The sequence below is a fragment of the Delphinapterus leucas genome, chromosome 8, assembly GCF_059928025.1.
Source record: "Delphinapterus leucas isolate spDelLeu-1000000601 "Yukka" chromosome 8, BTC_Dleu_Yukka2, whole genome shotgun sequence".
Taxonomy (NCBI): Eukaryota; Metazoa; Chordata; class Mammalia; order Artiodactyla; family Monodontidae; genus Delphinapterus; species Delphinapterus leucas.
The window spans coordinates 44,176,142-44,201,411 of NC_143136.1; the positions used below are offsets into that span (position 1 = coordinate 44,176,142).

General features: G+C 39.9%; 1 protein-coding gene across 9 annotated transcripts in view; it reads left to right on the forward strand.

The window, feature by feature from the left end:
• Positions 1-15,409: 15,409 nt before the first annotated feature.
• HIBCH (3-hydroxyisobutyryl-CoA hydrolase) overlaps positions 15,410-25,270 on the forward strand; it is an 88,096-nt gene continuing 78,235 nt past the window's right edge. For 3 of the 9 annotated variants that reach the window (XR_016394094.1, XM_089916564.1, XM_089916563.1), the window contains exons 1-2: positions 15,410-15,530; positions 23,512-23,554. Coding sequence is in view for 5 of the 9 variants with exons in the window: in XM_089916564.1 (XP_089772690.1) it covers positions 15,496-15,530; positions 23,512-23,554 (78 nt within the window). In the remaining 4 variants the exon portion in view is untranslated. Of the gene's footprint in view, positions 15,531-19,084; positions 20,186-23,511; positions 23,555-24,599; positions 24,635-25,270 lie in introns of those variants that run through there. The other 6 variants (XM_089916560.1, XM_089916561.1, XM_089916562.1 and 3 more) reach the window with 6 other exon arrangements.

The following is a 25,270-nucleotide window of genomic DNA, read 5'->3' on the forward strand; positions in this document are numbered from 1 at the left end:
AGGATTATGGTTTTGATACACGGGTTGGCAGCTGTGACGATGGACTTCCTGCCGGTGGCAATCGGGTCCCATTGTTCTAATAGAAACGTCAAGCGTGCTGGTTGTGCTGCAAACCCTAGCAGTGTCTCCTGGGAGCTTGACTTACAAGGTGTGGGCCTAGAGCCACCTTGACCGGAAACACACCGTGGGTAGTGCTTCAACCCTCTAAACTGTGGGATTCAGTATACCTTAAAGATGGCTTTGAATGGGGTGGGTAGTGATAGGAATGGGTGATGATGGGGGGATAGGTAGACATTTTTAAAGGGCAACAGAGTGTTGAACAGGAGGGGTCTGGCCGGTGACCCAGTAGGCTGGATGTTGTTTGTGAGCACACCGGGCCTTCTGAAGTCCTTCACACATCCTTTCACTTCATGGCACACCTAGGAAATAATCTTGTCTGCAGGACCCCAAGTGGGACAAACAGAGGAGGCTGCTCATGCAGGAGGGACTGGGCCCTTCCACCCTGGAAGGGTGGACCACTTAGACCACTATGTACATATCTATAACTCATTCCGTGGTGTGAAATTAGGGAGCTCTGTTTTAATGTTCTAGCTAGCAGGTTTTCTTATCTACATTTCCCCAAACCTCCTGAGTTGTCAAGTCTTGGTCCTCAGGGCAGTGGGGAACCACCAGGACAGGGGCCTGGGGGCAATACTCAACTTGTCATAGTCCAGGAAATGGTGCTTAAAACTTTGCATCTCCCTGGCGGAACTCATCTTTCTGCTCCCAGCCTGCTTCTATGGTCTCTGACTGAGACAACGCCTCCTTCACATCCCACCCCACTCCATTATCGGGCTTTCACTCACTAGCAAGTCCAGCTGATCCATTCTGTCTTCTCTCTCAGATTCATTTTTTTGGTCCATTCCCTGTATTATTGTTTATTAATCAGTCTAATAATTGTATCTAGTCTCATTTCTATGATGGAAAGATCAAGAAATAGTTTGAACATAATCAACTATACTCTAATATAAAATTAAAAAGTTAAAAAAATTCAAAACAAACAAAAAAGAAACAGTTTGATATTTGGAAGTAAAGAGATAGCAGATACCAGAAGAGTTAGAACGCACAGAGAATTTGCCCCTAGGGAGCAGGAATTGGGCGAGAGGGGGGTGGTACAAGAGACCACTGTTTTTGTGACACAGCAATATGCCTCTACAAGCTAAATCTGGTCCACTTTCCACTTTGCTGCCACGGAGATGATCCTACATCACACCTCTCAATAGGTTGCTTGCTTAAAAGCTTTCACTGGCTCCCGAGTCCTATCAAGAGCAAGCTCCTGGGCATGGCTTTCAAGGCCTCTCTCCCCCTCGCATCTGTCAATCCTGCCCTCTCACACTTGACATGCCATTTTACCACACCACATCTAGTTTCCTAAATGCACAAACTAGTTTCATTCCTTTGTGCCTTTATACATGTTATTTCTTTTGCCTGGAGTATTCTCATGCTGCTGTGATGATAGCTAATGGCACGAGGCTAAGTGCTTTTTGTGTTTTATAGCTGTTCATTCTTATATCAACCCTTTGGTAGGATTACTGTTATCTCAAAAAAGAATAAAACTGTGACTTAGAGAGGTTAAGTAATTTACTCAAATATGTAGCATATGGTGAGGCCAGATTTGAACCCAGCTATATGACTTCAGGACTCACATTATTTTACCTGTTCATACTTTAAAAACTTTTCTCAGACACTAAATTTGAGCAGGATTTAAATTGTAAAATGTTTTAAAAGTCTTCAAAGTACAAGGAGAAAATATAAGTGAATTGCTTTTCATCTCAGAGTAAGCATGGAACAAAGGACAAAATTACAAAGGAAAAGTGACAGATTTGACTATAGAATTTTTAACTTCTTTCAGCAAAAAGGCCCATAGAGTAAAATTAAAAGACAAGTAAAAATTATCCAAAAATGTGCAATATATATGAAAGATAAGAGAGTAACATCCTCATTTAATAAAAAGGTCTTACAAAGAAAATATAAATACCTTGTTTTTAAAAATGGGCAAAAATGTAAATTAGTTAAATCATGAAAGTAGAATGCAAATGGCCAAACATATTTTTAAGAGAAGTGAAAATGTAAAATGATAATGCACCTTCAAGTTGACTGAGAATAAAAGAATAGAGCTAGTGATTTGGGCCAGTGACCCTTGAGGCAGGATGTATGGCAGATGAACAAGCTCAGTGCTGAGAAGGGCATAAATTGCTTCAATGTTTCTGGAGGGCAATTTGGCAGAATGCAGTAAAAGCCTCAAAAATGCTCACACCCTTTGACTCAAAAATTACATTTCTGGGAATTCATAATGCAGGGATTGACAAATATTTTCTATAAAAGTCCAGATAGTAAATACTTTAGGCTTTGCAGGCCACATATGTCTTTCTTGCTTTTCTTCTTCGTGTGTGTGCTTTTTTTCTTTAACCCTGAAAAAATGTGAAAGCTATTAGCTTGAGGGCTGTAGAAAAACTGGTTGTGGCCTGAAATTGGCCTGAGGTCAGTAATGTGTGCAATGTTGACTGCAAGAAAGTTCATCACAGTGGATTTGGTAATAGCCAAAAGGATAAAGCAACTAAATGTCTGGGATAGAAATTAGTTACAACCAGGTGTGAAACAAGTTTTTTTTAAGTTTTAAATGTTTAAAAAATTTTCAGAATGATATTTATTGCATGAGATAGTATTCATGATTTGTTAAGTGGAAAAATAACAGTTTACCAAAGAATATCTATGTTATCCCAAATACAACATAATCATGTGTATATATGCATAGGAGAAGAACTGGAAAGATATAAACACCATAAGATGTTGATAGTGGTCTTGGGGTGGGGGTGAGATTGTAGATATTTGGTTTTTTTGGTTGTATGTGTGTGTTTCCAATAGTGAATATGTATTGTTTTTGTAATAAGTAAAAATACAAGAAACTTTGCTTGGGCAGCAACAAGGCCCTTAGTTGTCAGTTTGAGAAAATCTTCCCCAAATTCACTTCCCCTCTCTCTGTGTGCTCCCTGAACACATCATGATACTTTTTTTTTTTCCTAACAAAATGATTCTTTTATTGCTATTTTTTTCATAACGATCTTTTGACTACCATTATTTACTTAATTGAAGAATGGTTAATACCTTCGTTTAGTTATGCATTCCTCTATTATTGGACATCTGGGTTCCCAGCATTTCACTATTGTAAGTATGCTGGTTATTTTCTACTTGCTGTCTGCCAGATCCATTTTCCTTCCTTCTCTGCCGGACTCTGTGCCTCAGAAGGCAGCACTTTCATAGACTATTTTCTCTGGGTTCTCTTGCCGGCTGGCTTCCCGTTAGATTGACCAGTGGGTGATACCAAAAGCAGGTTGGAGAGTGGAAAATGGAAAAAGGTTGGGGTATTTCTTCCCACCTCTTTTGCTGCTGTGGGCCTCTAAGGCTCCTGTAAGGCAGCCCCTACCGCTTTGCTAATTTGATCTCCTCCCCTTATCCCTTCAGTCCTAGCAGTGGTAACAGCTTCTTACTGTTGCAAGAGGCTGAGTACCTTCACATCGAATTGTTTCCCTTCACCCAGCCCTAAACCTAACCCAAAACTTATGTAAATAGTCAGTTCAATAAAATCTCTTCTGTCGAAACACCTAAGTGGAAGTTGGTTCCTGTTAGGACAGACTGATGTATTAAAGAACACTGGTGAGGGACTTCCCTGGTGGTCCAGTGATAAAGAATCCGCCTTCCAATGCAGGGGATGCAGGTCCCATCCCTGATTGGGGACCTAAGATCCCACATGCAGCGGGGCAACTAAGCCCCTGTGCCTCAACTAGAGAGTCCGAGTGCTGCAAACTACAGAGCCCACGTGCTCTGGAGCCTGTGCGCCACAACTAGAGAGAGAAAACCCGCACCAACTAGAGAGCTCGTGTGCCACAACGAAAGATCCTGCATGCCGCAAAGAAGACCCAACGCAGACAAAAAAAAAAAAAAAAAGAACGCTGATGCACATCATGGATCACAAATCTTTTATTTCTTATGCAACAGGCCCTGTATTCTCACATTTTACATCTGAGCTTTTGACTATTTGCAAGGTAATTATAGGATGATTTACAAGTTTCCTGAAGCAGGAATTTGAATTACGGTGAGGCCAGCGTTTGGGAATGTAACATTTTGACTATTGTTCTCCACTTCTCCAGACACTTTTTGAGAAGTAAGACTCCATTGCATTTTATTGAAGAAATCATATACTACAATATAGTGATGTTCAAATTTTGATGTTTTCAGTGGAATCCATAAGAAAATATTCGTAAATATCAAGCCTAACATATAAGTGAGATAAAAGTCACATACAGATTTGGGGGAACCTTCTTTCTCATCTTTGAGGCAGACTTAGGACATCCCTGCAGAATTCCCGGGCCCCTTGGAGCACATTTTGAAAATACAGATTTGGAGAGTCCAAGAGTCTGGAAGATATATCCTTCATAAATATCAAGTGTCTATTATATTTCTCTAAGTTAGAGTCCTAGAATTACATGGTCAACCATATGACTTTGCCAGTTGCCCTTCAAAACACTCTTCACTGTGAATGATGTTGCTTTCCTCATTACTGCATCTGTTATCAAATACACACAAACAAAAAACATTTCCTGATTTCTCATCATAGTTTTAATTGCATTTTTATTATTTTTGAGAGTTTTTCTTTCCTTATCTATTTGTCATTTGTATTTCCTTTTCTCCTCTTCCTTCCCACCTTTTTTTAGCTGCCTTTTCATGTTCGACCATTTCTCTATTCATTCAATATATATTAATTCCTTATATCTGGGTATTATGTTAATGAATTTAAATGACAAACAACACAGTTATGCCTCTGCCCTCACGGAGCTCACAAACTAGCAATATTTGAGACTTACTATTTATCTTGTTTAATTCAATTAACAATACAGTAGTATGGCAACCCTTTGTCACTTTTGTTATGAATAATTTTCTTAGTTTGCCTTTTATTGAAGAGTGTTTATTATTTACAAATTTAAACATTTTTAATGTAGTCAAATCTATGGATCTTTGTTTTTATGCCTGGAAAATCCTTTTAAAACCAAAGATCAGATCAATATTCACTTATATTTCTCCTGATATTTTTTACTATTTGAATTTTTAGATTTAAGTCTTTAATAATCTAGAAGTTATTTTGAGAAGCTCTAAATTGATTTCCCCCCACCCAAATATCTAAATTTTTTTTCTAATATCCAAATAGCCAATTTTCCTGACATCATTACTGAACAGATATCCTTTTCCCACTAATCTCTGATGACAAATACATCATGTATTAAGCTCTTTTATAACCTAGGCTATATTGGGTCCTCTATTTTCTTTCATTCATCTGCCTTTGGATTACTGTGCCAATGGCAAAGTTTTTAATAGCAAATGGGTAATTCTCCACCAAAATTCACTCTTTCCAAATATTCAAAATATTTATGTTTTCAGATGAAATTTATTAACTAACTTCTTATTATAAAAGTAATGCATTATGAAGACAAGTTGTGGAAACTTTGAGAAAACATGAAAAAATATAAAGAATGAAACAAAACCCATACCAAATTCTATGACCATTAACATTTTGGAGTATAACTTCCCATCTTCTCTGTGTGTTTATGTATATATTATTTCTACAAATGTTACTAAGCATACTGTTTTGTAAACTGCTGTTTAATCATCATATATGAGCATTTCACCATGTCATTAAATATTCCTTTGAAATATGATTTTTAATGACACATTAGCCGAGGCTTCTAGCATAAGGGTCGATGGCAGAGTGTCAGCAGGCAGCTCTCACAACCTCCTAGACTCAGTCATATCCTTTACTCAGTCATAGCAAACTAGCATTGAGGTCACCAGTTGTTGTCACATGGATCAACATTGCATGCCTGCCACTGTCATACCTCACAGCTTGAAATCAGCTGTTGGAAACTTGAAATTGGTTTTGACTGTAATTCACTGGATTATGAGTTTTGGAGCATTTGCCACCTATACCTCATCTATTAAGCATGTGTAAAAATGACTCAACCATAAGATATTAGGTAGCTAACAGATAGGCAAAAATGTAGGTTACTCACACAAGAACTAAATTTGAATTGATTTAGTTGTAAGAGATTCCTAGCACCATATTGCACAATCTTGTTTTTGTGTTGCTTTAAAACTCACTAACTAGGGCTTCCCCAGTGGCGCAGTGGTTAAGAACCTGCCTGCCAATGCAGAAGACACGAGTTCGAGCCCTCGTCCGGGAAGATCCCACATGCTGTGGAGCAACTAAGCCCGTGCGCCACAACTACTGAGCCCACATGCCCTGGAGCCCGTGCTATGCAAAAAGAGAAGCCACCACAATAAATGCGTGCACCGCAACGAGGAGTAGCCCCAGCTTGACACAACTAGAGAAAGCCTGCGTGCAGCAACAAAGACCCAATGCAGCCAAAAATAAATAAATAAAACAAATAAATTTTTAAAAATCATTAACTAATATAACTCGTTTATACTTTCCTTAGAAAAGGCTGAACAAGTCTCATGAAAACAAAGCATATCCATGATTTTCTTAAAGATTTGGGGGAAGAATCCTTAACATTTGTGATAGAATATTTAAAACTCCTTGAGTTTTTCTTAAATTGCGTGCAAATTTACCAAACTATATAAACTAGGGAGCTTTGAGCGTGGTATTGAGGGCTACATGTAGCTGAGATCCCAAGAAAGCAAAGGGTAAATTTCTAGAACAAGTCATGCAGATATATTTATAAGCACTTTCCAATGTATGGGAACATAGACTTATCTCTAACAAAGTTTCACCAGGCCTGAGTGTTTATCTTTACTCTCTCACACCCTATACACACAAACACATACACACGTAGTACATATACTTAAAACTTCATAAAATAGGAATTATCTTTTTTTTTACTTACCTTTCCACAGAAGGGTTGCTTACTGAATTCCAAGATGTAAAATATAATAAATGCTAAAGCCTTGAAGTATATGGTTACTTAGGATCTGAGTTTCCCTCTGTTTCAAGGGAATTAAAAGCTGGAATCTGAGAGCAAAAAGCTCAGGGAAGGGACTCTGGATGGACTTCCCCTGTGCTTCATCTGAACACTTTTTTAGTAAACTGCCCAGCCCAGCCCCTACTGATTAGGTGTAGAATTCTCTGCCATTCAGTACAAAGTATTTCCTCTGGAACAAGCATATTATCAATGAGTCATTTCCTCCAATTGTTAGACTTTCCTGAATATTTTCTTGTTTACTTAAGCCATCCATGGAAGACCCTAAAATCAACTTATGTTGGAGACTCCCTGATACTCTTTAGTTTGTAAAACAATTTCCTGCATATTTTGTTATCTTGAATATTTATATCCTCATTGCTTATTCCTTTTGTGTATTTTGCTTTGGAATACATTTGCCTAGTTTATTTTTAGAACTGCTAATTTTGTAATCTATCTTTTGGATATTACATGGTAAGTGTGAATATGACACTAATTTCATAGGGAAAAGTGCATTAAAATTCTTTAAACTTCTTAGGCATTCAAAAATAGTACTTTAAGAAGCTTGTTTAAAACATCTAATATGCAGAATCAAATTCTTTCCCAAAACCACACCCTCCATACCTCATGTTACCAAATTATTCTGGTAAAAACTTAAGCCAGGGCTTCCCTGGTGGCGCAGTGGTTAGGAATCTCCTGCCAATGCAGGGGACACGGGTTCGAGCCCTGGTCGGGGAAGATCCCATGTGCCGTGGAGCAACTAAGCCCGTGCGCCACAATTACTGAGCCTGCGCTCTAGAGCCCACGTGCCACAACTACTGAAGCCCGCATGCCTAGAGTCCATGCTCTGCAACAAGAGAAGCCACCACAATGAGAAACCCGCACACTGCAACGAAGAGTAGCCCCTGCTCGCCACAACTAGAGAAAGCCCACGCGCAGCAACAAAGATCCAACGCAGCCAAAAATAAATAAATAAATATAAAAAACCCCACAAAACTTAAGCCAGCAAGAGACTGGAAAGGCAAGAGGAGACAAGAAGTAGATCTCTCATAAGAGTGCAAATTATACTGTGTTTTTATTTTGTTAAGTAACTTCCTTCTATGATACATAAAGTTCATCATTATTTAGGTAATCTTAGGAGACAAATATATTTTGCCAATGGGGTTGTACTATTACCCCTAACACCTCACAACTTAAAAATAATTTTAGCTTTCATAATGTCTTCACAGATATTGAACTTTTGATCCTAAATGCTTTTCACAACTTTTTTCTTACGGAATGTATTGACACTGAAATGTTTACTGAAATGTTTGCTTATTGTGATTAATTTCGAGTTTCCACAAATGAAATGTTATAAATGGGAGGAAAACATTGGAAAATTAGAAAGAACATATACTTGTCTCCTGTTTTTGTTGTTGTTGTTCACATAGTTCTTTTTTTTTTAAAACACTTAAAAAAAATACATATTTATTTATTTATTTTGGCTGCTCGGATCTTTGTTGTGGCATGCGGACTTCTTAATTTCGGCATGCTTGCAGGATCTAGTTCCCTGACCATGGATCGAACCCGGGTCCCCTGCATTGGGAGTGAGGGGGTCTTAACTACTGGACCACCAGGGAAGTCCCAGTTCTTTTCGTGATAGATATTTTTCCTCTCCTTTTTTCACAAGAAAAGTTAAATATATTATCTGACATATACAGTTAAATTTTATCTTGGAAATAGCAACAAATGTGGTTCAGCTGATGCTTCTGTGAGGACCAATGAGTTAAATGAAAGTTGCAGACTATTGCTTGACACCAAGATGAGGAAAAGGATGCTAATTCCCAGTCACCAAGCACCTCTCCACTGCCATTTCTGGTCTCCTGCCCACCATCCCTTTAGATAGTCTTATCTCCTGGGTGATTACGGAGGTTTTGTCCACAACATACTCCAGGGTCTAGGAGGAGATGTGTACAGCAGCAGCTGTCTCTCATTTGTTGTTGTTGAAGTCACAACCTAAAACTTGAAAAAAAGCAATCTTCGATGTTATCATTTACCATAAATTTTTCGTCAGCTGCAAATTATTTCCTACCTCATCCCTGAATCTTAAAAACAGATATGAAACATTGTCTTGCCTTGCACTGTCTTTTCGTTTTAAGTGAGTATTTTGCTCCTAAATATAGGCAGAAATTTTACAGATTCCGATTGATCTTACCACTAATAACATAGGATGTGTTGTTTTGGTTTTCTAATTTAGGATTTGGAGGCCAGGGTCTCAAGGGAGGGTTACTGAGCATTGCAGCTACACAGAACACTGATACTCACATTTTCTCTTTCCTTACCCTCTATCTTTATCTTCCACTGGGAAAGTGAATATAGCATTAAGAACAGTAGCAAGCCTCACCAACCAAACACCAGAACAATACAAAAGTGACTCTGAAAACGACTCAAAGTCTTCCCATATGAGTGGAGAAGCATACTATTTCGACAGTCATTTGATTTTATTTCTCCTCCTCCAAAGAAATAGACATGCAAATAGACATTTGTACTATTATTATGTACCAAGGTTTACGTTTTTTGAAAATACAGAGCTTTATAATATCAATGTTATATCTTATGCTGTGTATGTAAGATTTATGTGTGTATTTTAATTTTAATTATTAAGGACACAGTTTTGCATGCAAAATCAAGCAATGTATGAAAGTTTTTTTGTAAGAAATCTGTTTTGGAGGCACTACCTTATGGAAAAACGTAAGCCTTTCAATCTTCTTTGATGCGATACATTCATCACCTGGTGGCAACTTACTAGAAACCCAGTGCATGTAGTAAAGAAAAAACTCACCCCAAAAGTATTTTGAGAATTACCTATAAAGAAAAATGTGGTAGGTTTTGTGTAATTTTTTTAAAAATAAATTTATTTTATTTATTTATTTTTGGTTGCGTTGGGTCTTTGTTGCTGTGCACAGGATTTCTCTAGTTGTGGCGAGCGGGGGCTACTCTTTGTTGCGGTGCGTGGGCTTCTCATTGCGGTGGCTTCTCTTGTTGTGGAGCACAGGCTCTAGGTGCACAGGCTTCAGTAGTTGTGGCATGCAGGCTCAGTAGTTGTGGTGCGTGGGCTTAGTTGCTCCACAGCATGTGTGATCTTCCCTGACCAGGGATCGAACCTGTGTCCCCTGCATTGTCAGGGAATTCTTAACCACTGTGCCACCAGGGAAGCCCTGTAATATTTTTTATGTCCTTAAAAATCACTTTTATTTTTGTTACAAAACAATTATTTACTCTCAAGAGAAACAATAGAAAATATAAATAATAATAGAGAAGTAATGAGTCGCCCCTATTTCCACCACCAGCCAAGGATAACTGCTGCTAACATTTTGGGTATATATTCTTCTAGAATGTTTCTATGCATACACATACACATTTTTTTCTAACAGAAACCATCTTTGTTTTTGAAATTTCCTATTTTATTAATGCTCCTATCTTTATCAGCTGTTCTTTGAATCAGTACACTGGGCATGGATACTGGTTGATGATCTGAGAAACAACCCATCATTGCCTGCCAAATCCACCTAATCTTGGAACTCATAAACATCCCCAGTATCCAAATAGATGGTTAAACCCCAGGGCCTCATGATCCAAGGTGACCCATTTATAGCTCAAAAAAGTTAAACCAGGCTAATAAGATTGTTATGCTGAGTTCAGAAAATGAGAAACAGATGGGCCAGTTAGTAAGTTTGACAAAAGCAAAATGAATAAGTAAATAAATAATGATTTAAAAGCGATATTGTGAGATGCTGTCACGAAGTAGAGTTGGGCTCAAACAAACCAAGGCAAGTCAAAACCTCTTAAAAGTCAAGTTAGTATGAAGGTGTAGAAAAGATATAGGAAAGGATGTGGGGAGCCAGACAAACTGACCATGTTTCAAAGTGATACTGATAGAATTAAAATCTGATTTTGTCATGTTTCTGCTTAAATACCCGTAAGGTAGCTTCATAGACCCTTTGTGATCTGACACCATCCTGTCACTTCTTGCCACTATCAGAATGCTGGAGTCATGTTTTGTTTCATCTGTGCAGAGTTTTCCTATATCTAAAACAGTCAGTTCTTCTGAGTAGCCTTCTCTGATTCTTAGACGATGACAGGTGGTCCTGCTATGTGCTTCCATAGCACCATGTAACCTCCAAGGCTGCAGGGCCCAACACCTAACATAGCACCTGGATCATAATAGGACTTCAGTGACTATATAAAGCACCAAGAGAGAAGCAGACATTCCACAAGTCTGTGTGAGATTCCATGTGACCAAAGAAAGAGGGCAATGAAAAGAAAGGGCACCCAGATGTGGCTCATATGTAATCAATATTTAAAAAAAATTTTTTTTAAAGTACTGGTTCAGTTGTTAAATTTAAAATAATTCAGTTCCTCAGTTGTACTAGACACATTTGAAGTGCTCGATAGTCACTTGTGTCTGATGTTGAACAATATAGCTATAGACAACTGTGAGAGTTTTTAGCAGCTAAATAAAAAGTCAAAAGTGGCATCCTAGGAAGATTTGTTATCAGTAAAATACAGAGTGAATTGAAGGATGTGAGAGAGAAGAGAGAGGCTAGATCTGGAATGAATTACATGTGGGTACTAGAATGGTAGCAGCGGGGTGTTAAGAGGAGTGGGCAAATCTGAGAGGTGTTTCAAAGAAGTAATTCGTATGCCTTGATGACTGGCAATGAGAGAAGAAAAAACTATTCAAGAGTGGTAGCCAGGGACTTCCCTGGTGGAAGTGGTTGAGAATCCGTGTGCCAATGCAGGGGACACAGGTTCAATCCCTGGTCTGGGAAGATCCCACATGCTGCGGAGCAACAAAGCCCACACGCCACAACTACTGAGCCTGCACTCTAGAGCCCACGAGCTACAACTACTGAGCCCGCGTACCCTAGAGCCCGTGCTCCGCAAAAAGAGAAGCCACCGCAATAAACCCGCGCACTGCAATGAAGAGTAGCCCCCGCTTGCCGCAACTAGAGAAAGCCTGTGTGCAGCAACGAAGACCTAATGCAGCCAAAAAAAAAAAAAAAGAGTGGTAGCCAGCCTCCAAACTGACCTCAATGATCCTTGCCTCCTTGTATTCACACCCTGGTGGGTGTAGTCTCCTCCCACACTGTACTGGGGTAGTATGTGTGACCTATAGAATAAGGCAGTAGTGATGGTACATCACTTCCAAGATTAAGTTATAAGAGATATGGTGGCTTCCGTCTTGGTGGTTCTCTCTTTTGGATCACTTACTCTGGAAGAAGCCAGCTGCTATATTGTGAGCAGCCCTATGGAGAGGCCCCTATGGCGAGGGACTGAAGGCTGCCAACAAGCTTGTCAGTGAGTTTGGAACTGGGTCCTTCTGCCCCAGTTGAGCATTCAGATGACCGCCGTCCCAGCCAACACCTTGACTGCAACCTCAGCAAAGACTCTAAGCCAGAACCACCAAGCTAAACCTCTCTCTGATTCCTGAGTCTCAGAATCAGAGAGATAAGAAATGTTTGTTGTTTTAAGCTGCTAGACTTGGGGTAATTTGTAACAGCAATTGATAATTATTGCATTAAACCTTAATAAAAAGATAACCCAATTTAAAAATGAGCAAGAGATTTGAACAGCCACTTTACAAAAGAAGATAATAAGTATACGAAAAAGTGCTCAATATCATTAGATACAAGGGAAATGTAAATGAAAACCACAGTGAGATAATACTATACACACACAAGCAGGATAAAATTAAAAAGATTGACAGCACAAAACTGTCTCTATACATTTGCTTATTCTAGACACTCATATTAATGGAATCATACAAAATATGGTCGATTGTGGCTAGCTTCTTTTCACTTTGCAGTGTTTTCAAAGTTCATCCATGTGGTAGCTTGTATCAGCAGTTCATTTCTTTTTATTGTCAAATAATATTTTATTGTGTGGCTATATCACTTAAAAAAATCCACCAGTTAGACATATGGGCCAACTTTTTAGTGATTATGAATAATGCTCCTATAAAGATTTGTGTGGATTATGTTTTCATTTCTCTTGGGTGTATATCCAGGAGAGGAATTGCTAGGTCTCATGGTAACTCTACGTTTAACCATTTGAGGGACTGTCAGACGTTTTTTCTGAAATGGCCATAGCATTTTACATTCCTACCAGCAGTGTATTCAGAATTCCAAATTCTCCACCAACACCTGTTATTTTCTGTCTTTTTGATAGCCATCCTAGTAGGTGCGAAGTCATATCTTATCTTGGTCTTGATTTGCACTTCCCTGATGGCCAAGCATGTTGAGCACCTTGTCATATGATTATTGATCATTTGTACATCTTCTTTGGAGAACTGTCATATTTTTTTCATAAATTTATTTATTTATTTTTGGCTGTGTTGGGTCTTTGTTGCTGCACGTGGGCTTTCTCTAGTTGTGGCGAGTGGGGGCTACTCTTCGTTGCGGTGCACGGGCTTCTCGTTGCGGTGGCTTCTCTTGCTGCAGAGCACAGGCTCTAGGCGCACGGGCTTCAGTAGTTGTGGTGCAGGGGCTTAGTTGCTCTGCAGCATGTGGGATCTCCCCAGACCAGGGATTGAACCCGTGCCCCCGCATTGGCAGGCAGATTCTTACCCAATGTGCCACCAGGGAAGTCCCAGGAGAACTGTCTTTTCAATCCATCGTCCATCTAAAAAATAGGGCTATTTGCCATTTTTTATTATTGAGTTGTAATAGTTCTTTACATATTGTAGATACTGGCTCCTTATCAAATATATCATTTGCAGATTTGTTTCCCATTCTGTGGATTGTCTGCAACTAGAATTCTTAGTCCAAAATAATACAAACATTTTTGAGAAAGGTCCTGGGTTACATAATTTGCCCAAATTCACTAAACTATTCACTAAACTAGCACACTAAACGACTGTGCTAAAGGCAGGTCAGGACCGACATAATTTGTGGGGCTTAGTGCAAAATGAAAGTGCAGAGTCCCTTGTTCAAAATCTATTACAAGCAGAGCATTAAACCAAAGGCAGATTCCGTCTAAGCATGGGGCCTTGTGAGACACAGGTTACACACACATGAAGCTAGGGGGACAGGGAAGATTTGAATCTTGGGCTTGCAGGAAAGCCCTTGGTCTTTCCAGTAAACCATGCTGATGATTGTTCATTTTTTGTGCACGCTGAATGAGCGTGATGTCAAAAAGCAATTTCCCACAGCAGGTTAAAAACTGAATTGTAGGTCAGGAGTTCTTTCTGTGATGCCAGTTTGCCCTCTGTTCAATGGGTATTTGGATAATTATATTTGACTAGGTAGAAAGGTAATTTTTGACCAAAGGCTTGACAGTATATTCTCAGATGTTAACTTGCTGAGGCTAACTCCTTTAAATTCCCTCTCTCTGAAATTCTTCCCTGAATTCCTCCTTCCTGATAAATGTGTCAGTGGTTCAGTAGTGATGAAATGTTTGCTGCTGGACATCTCGGTGTATCTGGACGCAGAGGAACATCCTTCTGTATCTACATAATAGTTGATACTAGTGGTTGAGTTAAATTTTAGTTTCATTCAAGAGTAGGCTACTTTCTAGATGCAATTTTATGCTTTTGCTGATAACAGTAACTTTTAGTTTAGTTGAAGACATATATATCACCTCTTAAGGAGACAATTCTTGTCTGTCATTAAGGAAGATTGGGGAACTATAACTTTTCCAAAAAACCGGAAATATCTCAATCCTAATATGAAAGAAATTCTGCTATGTTAGGCTAGGAATAAATTACAGTAAATGTCCTCCTCTTATCACGTGTATTTCATCTGCTTGATTCTCAGAATAGAATACTAATCTTAGGGACTTCCCTGGCAGTCCAGTGGTTCGATCCCTGGTTGGGGAACCGCACACCACAGCCAAAAAAAAAAAAAGAATACTAAGTTTACTTTTTAAATGTTGTTTGGCCGCACCGTAGGGCATGCGGGATCTTAGTTCCTCAACCAGGGATGCAATCCCTGCCCCTTGCAGTGGAAGAGCGGAGTCTTAACCACTGGACCGCCAGGGAAGTCCCAAGTTTACATTTTTAGTTTTAAAAAATCTTAAGATTCCAGAAAAGTATTTCCTGTCAAGCTCTGCTAGTCAAACTGAGCTGTTTAGGTCACTTGGGTTTTTCCCAGGAGAGCCCCAAGCGAGCAAACTCTTCCCTCCGGTTCAGCCCGCCTCTGCTCTCTGACCTCTCCTTCAGCCCTGCCCCGCCTCGCCCACCGCCTGCACCCCGGCCCCGCCCCTTCCCAGGCCACGCCCCTTCCCACCTCTCCTCTCTCTCAACCATTTCCTCAGTCGGTGGCTCTCGCCCCGCCCCCCAGCGACGCGCCGCCGTAAAGTCCTGCCCTAGGTCTCTCTAGCCCTCTGGAGGACTTGCAGTCTGTGTCCGGCGGCGCCGGGCGGCGGTGGGCGGGTCTGACGTGTGGCGTGAAGCGCCAAGCGAGCGGGCTGCCGGGTCGGGGTTGTTTTAGGCTCGAGTGTTTTGACGATGGGGCTGCGGGAGATGTGGAGACTCATGTCGAGGTGAGTGAGCGAGCGGTCTGGGGCAGGTTCATCGGCTGCGCTCGCCCGGGTGGAAAAGGTCAGGGCGGTGGGGACTGCCTGGCCTTGACGTTTCGAGTCGCCCTTGGAGGCGCAGCTCTCAGACCCGAGTCCCGACCCGCTTGGACCACCCTCAGCCCTCTTCTGGGTCTCGGTGTCACTCCTTCTAGCACATTCTTTGCAGCATCACCTTCGTTTTCTGCCTCTCTGGCTCTTAATGCAGACTTGACCCCCATTTCTTTCCTTTTTCAAAGTTGAGTAAGTTTGGGGGACACGCAGGGTTTCGACTTGGGGGAATTTTGTGGCATGTTTTGTGCTGCTTACAAACGCTCGTGCTTTGCCAGTTGTTATCTGTGCTTGTGGTGTGATTGTTTTTCAGCTGTGTCGCGTAGTTCCAGCGTTAGTGCAGCTGTCTGGAACTTTGAGGCGAGTGTTGCGGCCGCACAGCTTGGCTTGGGGGAGTATGTGTGCAAATGTGTTTAACTTTTGAAAGTGCTACTCAATGCAGCTTGAGCTCAGCTGAGGAAATCTGGTAGCAATCACTGTAGAAAGTTAGGCTGGAGCAGTCTTGAGGCCTACCGCCTGCCCCCATGCATTACCAGGTATCAGCTCAGGCTGCTGGAAGGGAGAACCGGGTAATTGCCTCACAGCTGAAATTCCTGGGGGTTTTTAGTCTTGGATTTTGCTTTAGGGCAAAGGGATGGGAGTGGTTTTTTGATTTAAGAATACTTTCAGTTTTAGGGCAATGTGTCTAGTTGTTTTAACCTTGTATCCATGCACCTGGTATTCAGTATTTGAAGAAAAATCGAAGAGTTGCTTTCCTTCTTCGTTTTTTTTTTTTTTTTAATACCTTGAAATTAGTTGTCTCTGTGCCTCTAACCAGCTCACAGAGGAACTTGGCAGATATAAAGAAAATTGGTACATATAATCAGTGCTGATGCTTTTTTGAAGCTGTGAGCAAATACCGAATTAATTGAGAAACACATTGGGAAGACATGTTAACTTTGTTAACAAAGTTAACAAAATTAACTGACTTGGGAAAGAATCTGTCATTCCCAGAGTTCAGATTGGCTTTGTTGCATGCCCAGTTGCAAGGTGCAGACTGATTAGGTGAGTCCTGGACTGGTTTGGGGGCTTTGATCAGAGATGCCTTTTCCAGGGCCAGCCCTGGAGTGGGTATTATTACCCTGGCAAAGCAGAGACCTGAGGCCAGTATCATCCAGTCTTAACAGCCTAATTACAAATGTACTAAGGAACAGGGTGCCACAGTTTTCCGAGAGGAACTAGGGCCCCTGTGCTGTGGTTGACATTGTTGGGCAGTCCTTGAACCTTGGCTTCCCTTGGCTTTTCTGTCACTGTCTTGCTTTCCTACTACCACTCCCCACTACTTATCTTGCCCTAGTGCCAATACAGCCCTTGGAATTTTTTGTTATTGTTGTAGTTCCCCAGTAAAGTACCTCTCTCTGAAGATAGCTCTCAAATTTGTATGTCTAACCTTGATTTATCCTGAGCTCTAGTACTAGTCACAACCACCTGAATGTCTCTTTTGCACCTCAAATATACATTTGCACATAAGTGCAACCCTTATGCCTCCTCTGCACTTTCAACTTCATAGCACTATCTATTCTTCTAGATTCCTAAAGTTATCTAAGTTCTCCCACACTCCCAATCCTTATCTCTTCCTGCTGATTTGAATTTTAACATTCCTCTCATTTATCACTTGTTCTTTTTGCAGAAACTTGATTAATGGACTTATCTCTTCCCAATTTGAATAGGTTCTGCACATGACTGCCAGATTAATCTTGCTGAAGTTTACTTCAGTGCCTTCCATTCCTCCGCTCAAAAGCTCTTAGAGGTGTTCTTCTACCTATGGAATTAAATAAAAAGTTCCCAGCCTGGGTTTCAAAGATTAGGCCCCAATTTAGTTCATGAATTCAACAATACTTACTGTCCTGTTACAGCTCCTGGGAGATAGTGTTCTAGGCACATCTGTTATCCTGTAGCCAACCTGGACTACTTGTTCTTTTTTTTTTTAAAAGATTTTTTTGATGTAGACCATTTTTAAAGTCTTTATTGAATTTGTTACAATATTGCTTCTGTTTTATGTTTTGAATTTTTGGCTGTGAGGCATGTGGGATCTTAGCTCCCCGACCAGGGATCCCAAGGGTCGAACCCACACCCCCTGCATTGGAAGGCGAATTCTTAACCACTGGACTGCCAGGGAAGTCCCTGGACTACTTGTTCTTATTGTTTTTAACTTCAGGTCATTGAAGTTAGAGGAGATCAGATGAGAAACAAATATTTAAACAAAAGTAATACCTAGTTATGAAGTCTGTTAAGTGTCTTAAAGGAAAAGAGAGCCAGGTTTAGAAAGGAGGAGGGGCTCAGGGAGCCTCCTCAAAGAGACTGATCTTTAAGCTGTTAATAGTGTTTATTCCCTTCTTCATCTCCTCTGTGTTGTGCTGAACTATATTGTTTTGGTTTGCTTCTTGGGCTGCCTGTCTTCTCTTTCTTTTACTTCTGTGTAGTTGTTTCTGAAGGCTCAATATTTGATTCTCTGTTATTTTTATTATTTTTTAGTCGAACAGTCACAAACCCAAATGCAGATGCCCAGAAGGAATGGTGCTGGCTAGTGGCAGCTGTGGGGATTAGTGGGGAGCTAGTGAGCAATAGCGAACGCTCTCTCTAAAGGCAGCTTTTCAGCCTGGGTGTCGTTGCCGTTGCCGTTGCCGTTGCCGTTGTAGAGTGTAGACCCAGGGTTTCCAGAACTACCAGTTTGTCTGGAAAAGCTGGAAAGCTGCGTTTTTAAGTGAAATCTCTTGATTTTAAAGTGTCTGTCATTTTAAAACACTGCTAACCAAACAACACATTTGTAGGCTCAAGCGGCCTTCAGGCCATAGTTTTCAACTGTAGCTTTCTCACTTATTCCTCATAGAGAGCTTAGAGGTTCTTAGGCCTCAGTGATTGTCTATACATGTGACTTCCTGAAATGTCTTTAGTTCTAACTTTTCTTTCAAACTCCAGTCTTTCTTCTCCACTCACTGTTGAATATTTCTACTTAGGTCATTACAACCTCAAATTCAAAATGGAATTCATATTTCATCCTACAAACCAGCTAGTTTCCTTCCCAAGCTTTTCAGTACCTATTTCTCCTAGCTCTCCTGGCATGAAATCTTGTAGTCGTTTTTGGCATAATTCTTTTTGTTTTCCATTGAGTTTTTACTTCATAATAACTCAGTAAATCATTGCCTTGTTTCCACAGCTGGTGTTCATCAGTTCATGCCTGAGTTACTTGGCCTTGGACTTGATTTTCTGTTCTATTCACATTCTACCATGCCTAGTTCTGCTGTAATAATCTTCATTAAGTACTATTTTTATTATATCGTCATCTGAAACAGTTTCATGAAAAGTTAATTTTGTAAGCCCATGTGTGCTTTATTGGATAATCAGAAATCTTCTAAAGGATAAGGTTCTCATCCTTCTAAGACAGTCGTTTTTAGCAAGTATGAGGATCACCTGGAGGGTTTGTTAAAAATAGATTTATGAGCCTTACCCCACAGTGTCTGATTCAGTAGGTGTGGAATGGGGCGAAGCATTTGCATTTCTGACAGGTTCCCAGGTAAACTGATTGTGTAGGCCCAGGAACCACACTTTCAGAACAACTGCTGCAAGCAGCCAAGTTGACCATCACCTGAAGGAAATAAGCCTGATAAAGTGAATTAGTAAATTAGTAGTAGCTGGAATGTGCATGTCTCTTCCCTTCCACCAGATGGCACTTTGGGAGTCAAAAGGAAGGAAAGAGACCATAAATTCAGAATTACTTGGAGACTCTGAACATGCAAATACATTTCTGAGATATAAAAGTTAATACCAGATTTTAAATAATAGCTGAGCATAAATCGGAACATATAGAAGGAATATGATTGTATAGAATCTGGCAGGGAACTTAGTTGTACTTAGGTTTGTTTTCTATTTTGCTTTATAGTAACTGGTCCAGAGATTTTTTTTGACCTGTAAATGCCATACACAGTGGTTCAAACTTGCGTTTGGTAGGTTTACATTAACTTTTCTGAGTGAAATAAAATTCTATATCATATATAAAACTGGGACTTGAAGCCAGGCCTTGTGTTTCTCTTTGTTTATTCTTTATGCTGCAGGTAGTACTTAAACTGTTACATAAAACCTGCCAATCTGGCAGCATCCTCATTAGCCTTGAACTGGCATTTGGGTATTGGCCATTAAGGAATTCAAAGTTATTCTGGATCTAAAGAAATTAGTGCTTAAATTTTTTGATACTTAATTTTTCTTTTAGGAAGTTTTTTGAGTTAAGTTGAAAAAAATTTTAGAAGTGGTGCTTTAGGGTAAGTATAGTTCAGATAGTAAAGTCTATATGAAATCTCTATTTTAAAAATACCCCTAAATAAGAATCTGTCACTTCAGGTTAACTTTTTTTTTTTTTGAAGTGGATCATTTTTAAAGTCTTTATTGAATTTGTTACAATATTGCTTCTGTTTTATGTTTTGGTTTTTTGGCCGAGAAGCATGTGGGATCTTAGCTCCCTGACCAGAAATTGAACCCACACCCGCTGCTTTGGAAGGCGAAGTCTTAACCACTGGACCACCAGGGAAGCCCCCCAGGTTAATTTTTATAAAGTATTGATTTTAATGACAACTTGTCTGAACTTTGGAATCTTTTGGGGAGCTTCAAACAAAATATCTATGTCTGTGTCCCATCTCCAGAGTTTGATAATTGGTCTTGGATGTGACTGGGGCTTTGGAATGTTTACAGTAGTCCCAAGTGATTCTACTGTGCAGACTAGCTGTGGAATTACTGGCTTAGGATAAGAATATTTTACTTGTGGTAAGGCAAATTCAAAATATGCTAGTCCAGGAATGTGAAGTGTGACTGACTTAAATTAGTGATTTTCCTCTTTTTTTGTAGTAGTATTCAATTTGAATGTAATAGAAAATGAAAGTAATACAAATTCTGAAAAGTAAGTTAGATTACATATATTTTTATGAATTCAGTCAACTAGAATGTGGTTACAAGTGGTAACAATGGTCATATCACCCTTTTTCTTAATGTCTCAGCTAAACTTTTGCCCTTCAAATAATCTCAAGGTATCCTTGAAAAATTAATAAAATTAATAAGTTGGCAGTTTATCAGGTCCATCAGATAGTATCTGTGTCTTTGCATATGCACAGCTCCTGTCAGGCTGCTGCTGCTACTACTGATCTCAGCTTTGACCTCTCTCCATATATCTTAAATCTAACTTCTTGTATCCCAGGACAGGTTTCCCCTGCTATCTGAAAGCAGAGCATTTCTGTGAAACCTCGCATAAGCCGAAATGGTGTAAAGTGAAAAGCAATTATCTTATGACACATCTTGCTAATGGATGTACAAAACAAATTGAGATAAAGCACAGAGGCTCCCACAGTTCAAGTCTTTGGTCACTTGGTGCTGAGATGCAGAGTGCAGTTACTGCGGAAGGAGCTCAGTGGTGCCACTCTCACTGCTCGGGGTGCATGCTGCCTCTATAACATCTTGCTTCAAAACAAACAACGCTCTTTCTGCTCTTCACCTTTTTTCATAAAAGTGATAATCTTCTTTGGATTTCTTTGGATTAGTGAAAACAGGTGCTAATGTAGGTCTTTGGAAAAAGCAAAGTGGTGTAAAGCGAACTTTTTTTTTTTTTTCTGTACGCGGGCCTCTCACTGTTGCGCCCTCTCCCGCTGCGGAGCACAGCCTCCGGACGCGCAGGCCCAGTGGCCATGGCTCATGGGCCCAGCCGCTTCGCGGCATGTGGGATCTTCCCGGACCGGGGCACGAACCCATGTCCCCTGCATCGGCAGGTGGACTCTCAACCACTGCACCACCAGGGAAGCCCTGTAAAGCGAACTTTTGAAAAGCAGGAGATGCCTGTATCTTCCTAATTATGGTATTTTTATACGCATCTCTCTCACTAAACTTTGAGTTTCTCAAAGGCAAGAACGATGACTTTTGGGGAACTTTTTTAAAGACCCAAAGCTTAAAGATACAATTTGATGGATTTTCATGAACATGCTCATTTCAGTGGCACCTGGATCAAGAAACAAGATAGTACCAGCATCTAGAAGCCCTCTTTATGTCCTCTCCAGTCACTACCCTCCCCCATGTTGCTTTGCTTTTACTTTTACTTTAATTAGAAAGTATCAATACACGAAGTACTTAAATGTACTATATTTTGAAGTCTATAGTGAACTTTTATATATGTGAACAGTCCTGTAACCATCATGATAGAGACAACTTCCAACACTCCATGTTTCCTCATGCCCCTTCCCAGTTTCCCCCACCCTCCACCATTCTTACTTCTGTTATTATCGATCATTTTTGCTAAGTTGTATCTTAAGCTTTGTATTCCTAGCCTAGCAAACACTTTTAGAATAACAGACTTAGAGTTGTATTGTATTTGTTTTGTAGCCAGTTTTCTTTTCGTAACTTGTCATGACTATTTTTCTATGTCATAACTATTATTTAAATATTTTTAAATACATATATATTTTTGGCTATGTAATGGTTTTGTATAGATGACAGTTTTAAAAATATTACTAAATCGTTAGATACTTTGTTTCCAGTTTTTTCCTTATGTAAATAATTGTTGCAGACATCTTTGTAAATCAAACTTTGATCGTGTCTGAAGTTTCCTTAATACAAATGCCTGTGAAATTACTAGGTCTAAGGGTATGATCATTTTAAAGATTGTGGGTCCGTATTTCCAGTGTGCCTACTGGAAAGGCATTACCGATTTATATGTCTCACAGCAATGTCTGAGAATGCCTATTGCATCCTTATCAAACTTTTTTTAAACTAGCAGTTTTCTTTAACTTCTTTTATTTTTATTTTTTAAAATTATTTATTTTAGTTTTGGCTGCGTTGGGTCTTTGTTGCTGCGCGTGGGCTTTCTCTAGTTGCGGCGAGCGGGGGCTTCTGTTTGTTGTGGTGTGCGGGCTTCTCATTGCAGTGGCTTCTCTTGTTGTGGAGCACAGGCTCTAGGTGCACAGGCTTCAGTAGTTGTGGCTCGTGGGTTCTAGAGTGCAGGCTCAGTATTTGTGGCACACGGGCTTAGTTGCTCTGCGGCATGTGAGATCTTCCCGGACCAGGGCTTGAACCCATGTCCCCTGCATTGGCAGGCGGATTCTTAACCACTGCGCCACCAGGGAAGCCCTTAACTTTTTTAAAAAAAGCAGTTTTAGGTTTACAGAGAAAATTAGCAGAAAATTTTGACCAGTGTATAATGACAAGTCTCTACCATTACGACCGTACAGACTAGTTTCACTGCCCTAAACATCCCATGCGCTCCACTTGTTCTTTCCTTTCTTCTGCCCTCCTCTAACCCTGTGATATCCACTGATCTTTTTCCTGCCTCCATAGTTTTCAGAATGATCTGTGGTTGGAAGCATACAGTACATAGCCTTTTCAGATTGACTGCTTTTGCTTAGCAGTGTGCATTTAAGGTTCCTCTTTTTTTTTTTTTTTTTTGTGGAAAGATAACTTGTTTCTTTTTATTGCTGAGTAATATTTCATTGTATAGATGTACCACAGTTTGTTTATCCATTCAGCTATTGAAGGACCTCTTGGTTACTTCCACATTTGGGCTATTATGAATAAAGCTACCATAAACATTCATGTGTAGGTGGACATAAGTTTTCAACTACTTTGGGTAAATACCAAGGAGTGCAGTTGCTGGGTCATATGGTAGAAGCGTATGTTTAGTTTTGTAAGAAACTGCCAAATTTTCTTTCAAAGTGGCTGTACCATTTTGTGTTCCTACCACAATGCATGAGAATTAAACTTTTTTAAAAAATACTTTTTGTTTTAATAACTTTTCAAAGAAGCTGAAGCAAACAAAAGGGAATGTAGTATTTATACAGTGAAACATGACTACCCACATTACTGTGTTCATTGTATTCTACATTTGTTTCAGGTTTAATTCATCCAGAAGGACTAATATCATACTGCAGCATTTGGTAAGTTTGGACTTTGTTTTGCTGGCATTATTAGATTATAATGTGCAATTTAAAATGTTGTTGTTAGGAAAGTAGATACTGGCAGATTTCATTGATCTTGGTACACTTTGGTTTCCAATTTTATAGTGTCAAAACTTGACCCATATAACTTGTTGGAGGTGGCATAGGTTATGGATAAGAGGATGGATCTTCAAGTCAGAATGCCTGGGTTTAAATAATGGGTCCGCTACTTAATCTTGGGCAGATTACTTGGTCTCTTTCAGCCTCCTTTTTTGATATATAAAAAATGGGGATAATAGTATCCATCTTAGAGCGCTTATGAATAATAAATAATTCATTAAAAAATCTAGCATAGTGCTTGGCGTATAATAATCATTTTATACATGTTAGCCACTATTGTACTAGTAGTACCATTCCAAAGCTTAGATGGTATTAGTTTATCACACTGCAAGGAAGAAATGATTTTTATTCATTTTTCTATATCTTTGCTATAGACTGAATGTGTCCCCCCGAAATTCATATGTTGAAATCTAATTGCCAGTATGTTGATATTTGGAGGTGGGGCCTTTAAGAGGTGATTAGGTCAGGAAGGCAGAGCTGTCATGAGTGGGATCAGTGCCTTTATAAAAGAGACACCAGAGAAATTCCCCACCTTTTCTGCCTTCTGAGGGAGGATGCAGCGAGTAGACAGCCATCTATGAACTGGGAAATTGGACTTAACCAGACACTGAATCTGCAGACGTCTTTTTTTTTTTTTTTTGCGGTACGCGGGCCTCTCACTGTTGTGGCCTCTCCCATTGCGGAGCACAGGCTCCGGATGCGCAGGCTCAGCGGCCATGGCTCACGGGCCCAGCCGCTCCGCGGTATGTGGGATCTTCCCGGACTGGGGCACGAACCTGTGTCCCCTGCATCGGCAGGTGGACTCTCAACCACTGTGCCGTCAGGGAAACCCTCTGCAGACGTCTTGATCTTGACTTTCCAGCCTCCAGAATTGTGAGAATTAAATGTTGTATAAGTTACCCAGTCTGTGGTATTTTTGTTACAGCAGCCTGAACGGACTAAGACACCCTCATCTATGCAGTAGGTCCTTATTACTTATCTAGTTTATATATAGTGGTGTATATGTATTAATCCCAATCTCCCAATCTATCCCTCCCCCCTTACCCCCTGGTAACGATAAGTTTGCCAAACAACTTACTTTTATTTCAAAACTTCAGTAAAGTCAGAGAAAAATATTAACGTAAAGTCTAAAATTTTTCATTCCTATGGTCAGAAAAATTGTATTTTACCCATAAATGGTAATAATGTCAGTAACGGCATAAGTCTCTCTGTGTCTCTTCTTACATATTTTAGGATTCAAGTCTACAATACTAAAAATTTGTAAGCATTTACCTGCATCTCTTACTCCCTGGACAAATTTCTGAGACAGTAGACTTAAAGCCTGATACCGAGATGTGAATGTGGTCCCTAAAGGATTAGAACAATGGTCTGGATATCATTATAGAATCATGTTATTGTACGATAATTCAGAAATTTCTTGGTTCAGCGTTTCTCAACAGTGTTTCTGTTAAGTGCTTTCAATAAAAGAGTTGTATAGTCAAAAAAAAAGACACTCTCATGCAGCCTGACAAGTACCTTGCATGTAAAAAGGACAAGTCACTCAGATACAGCACTTATGGTATTATGCCAGGTGCTATTCTAAGTATTAGCTCAGTT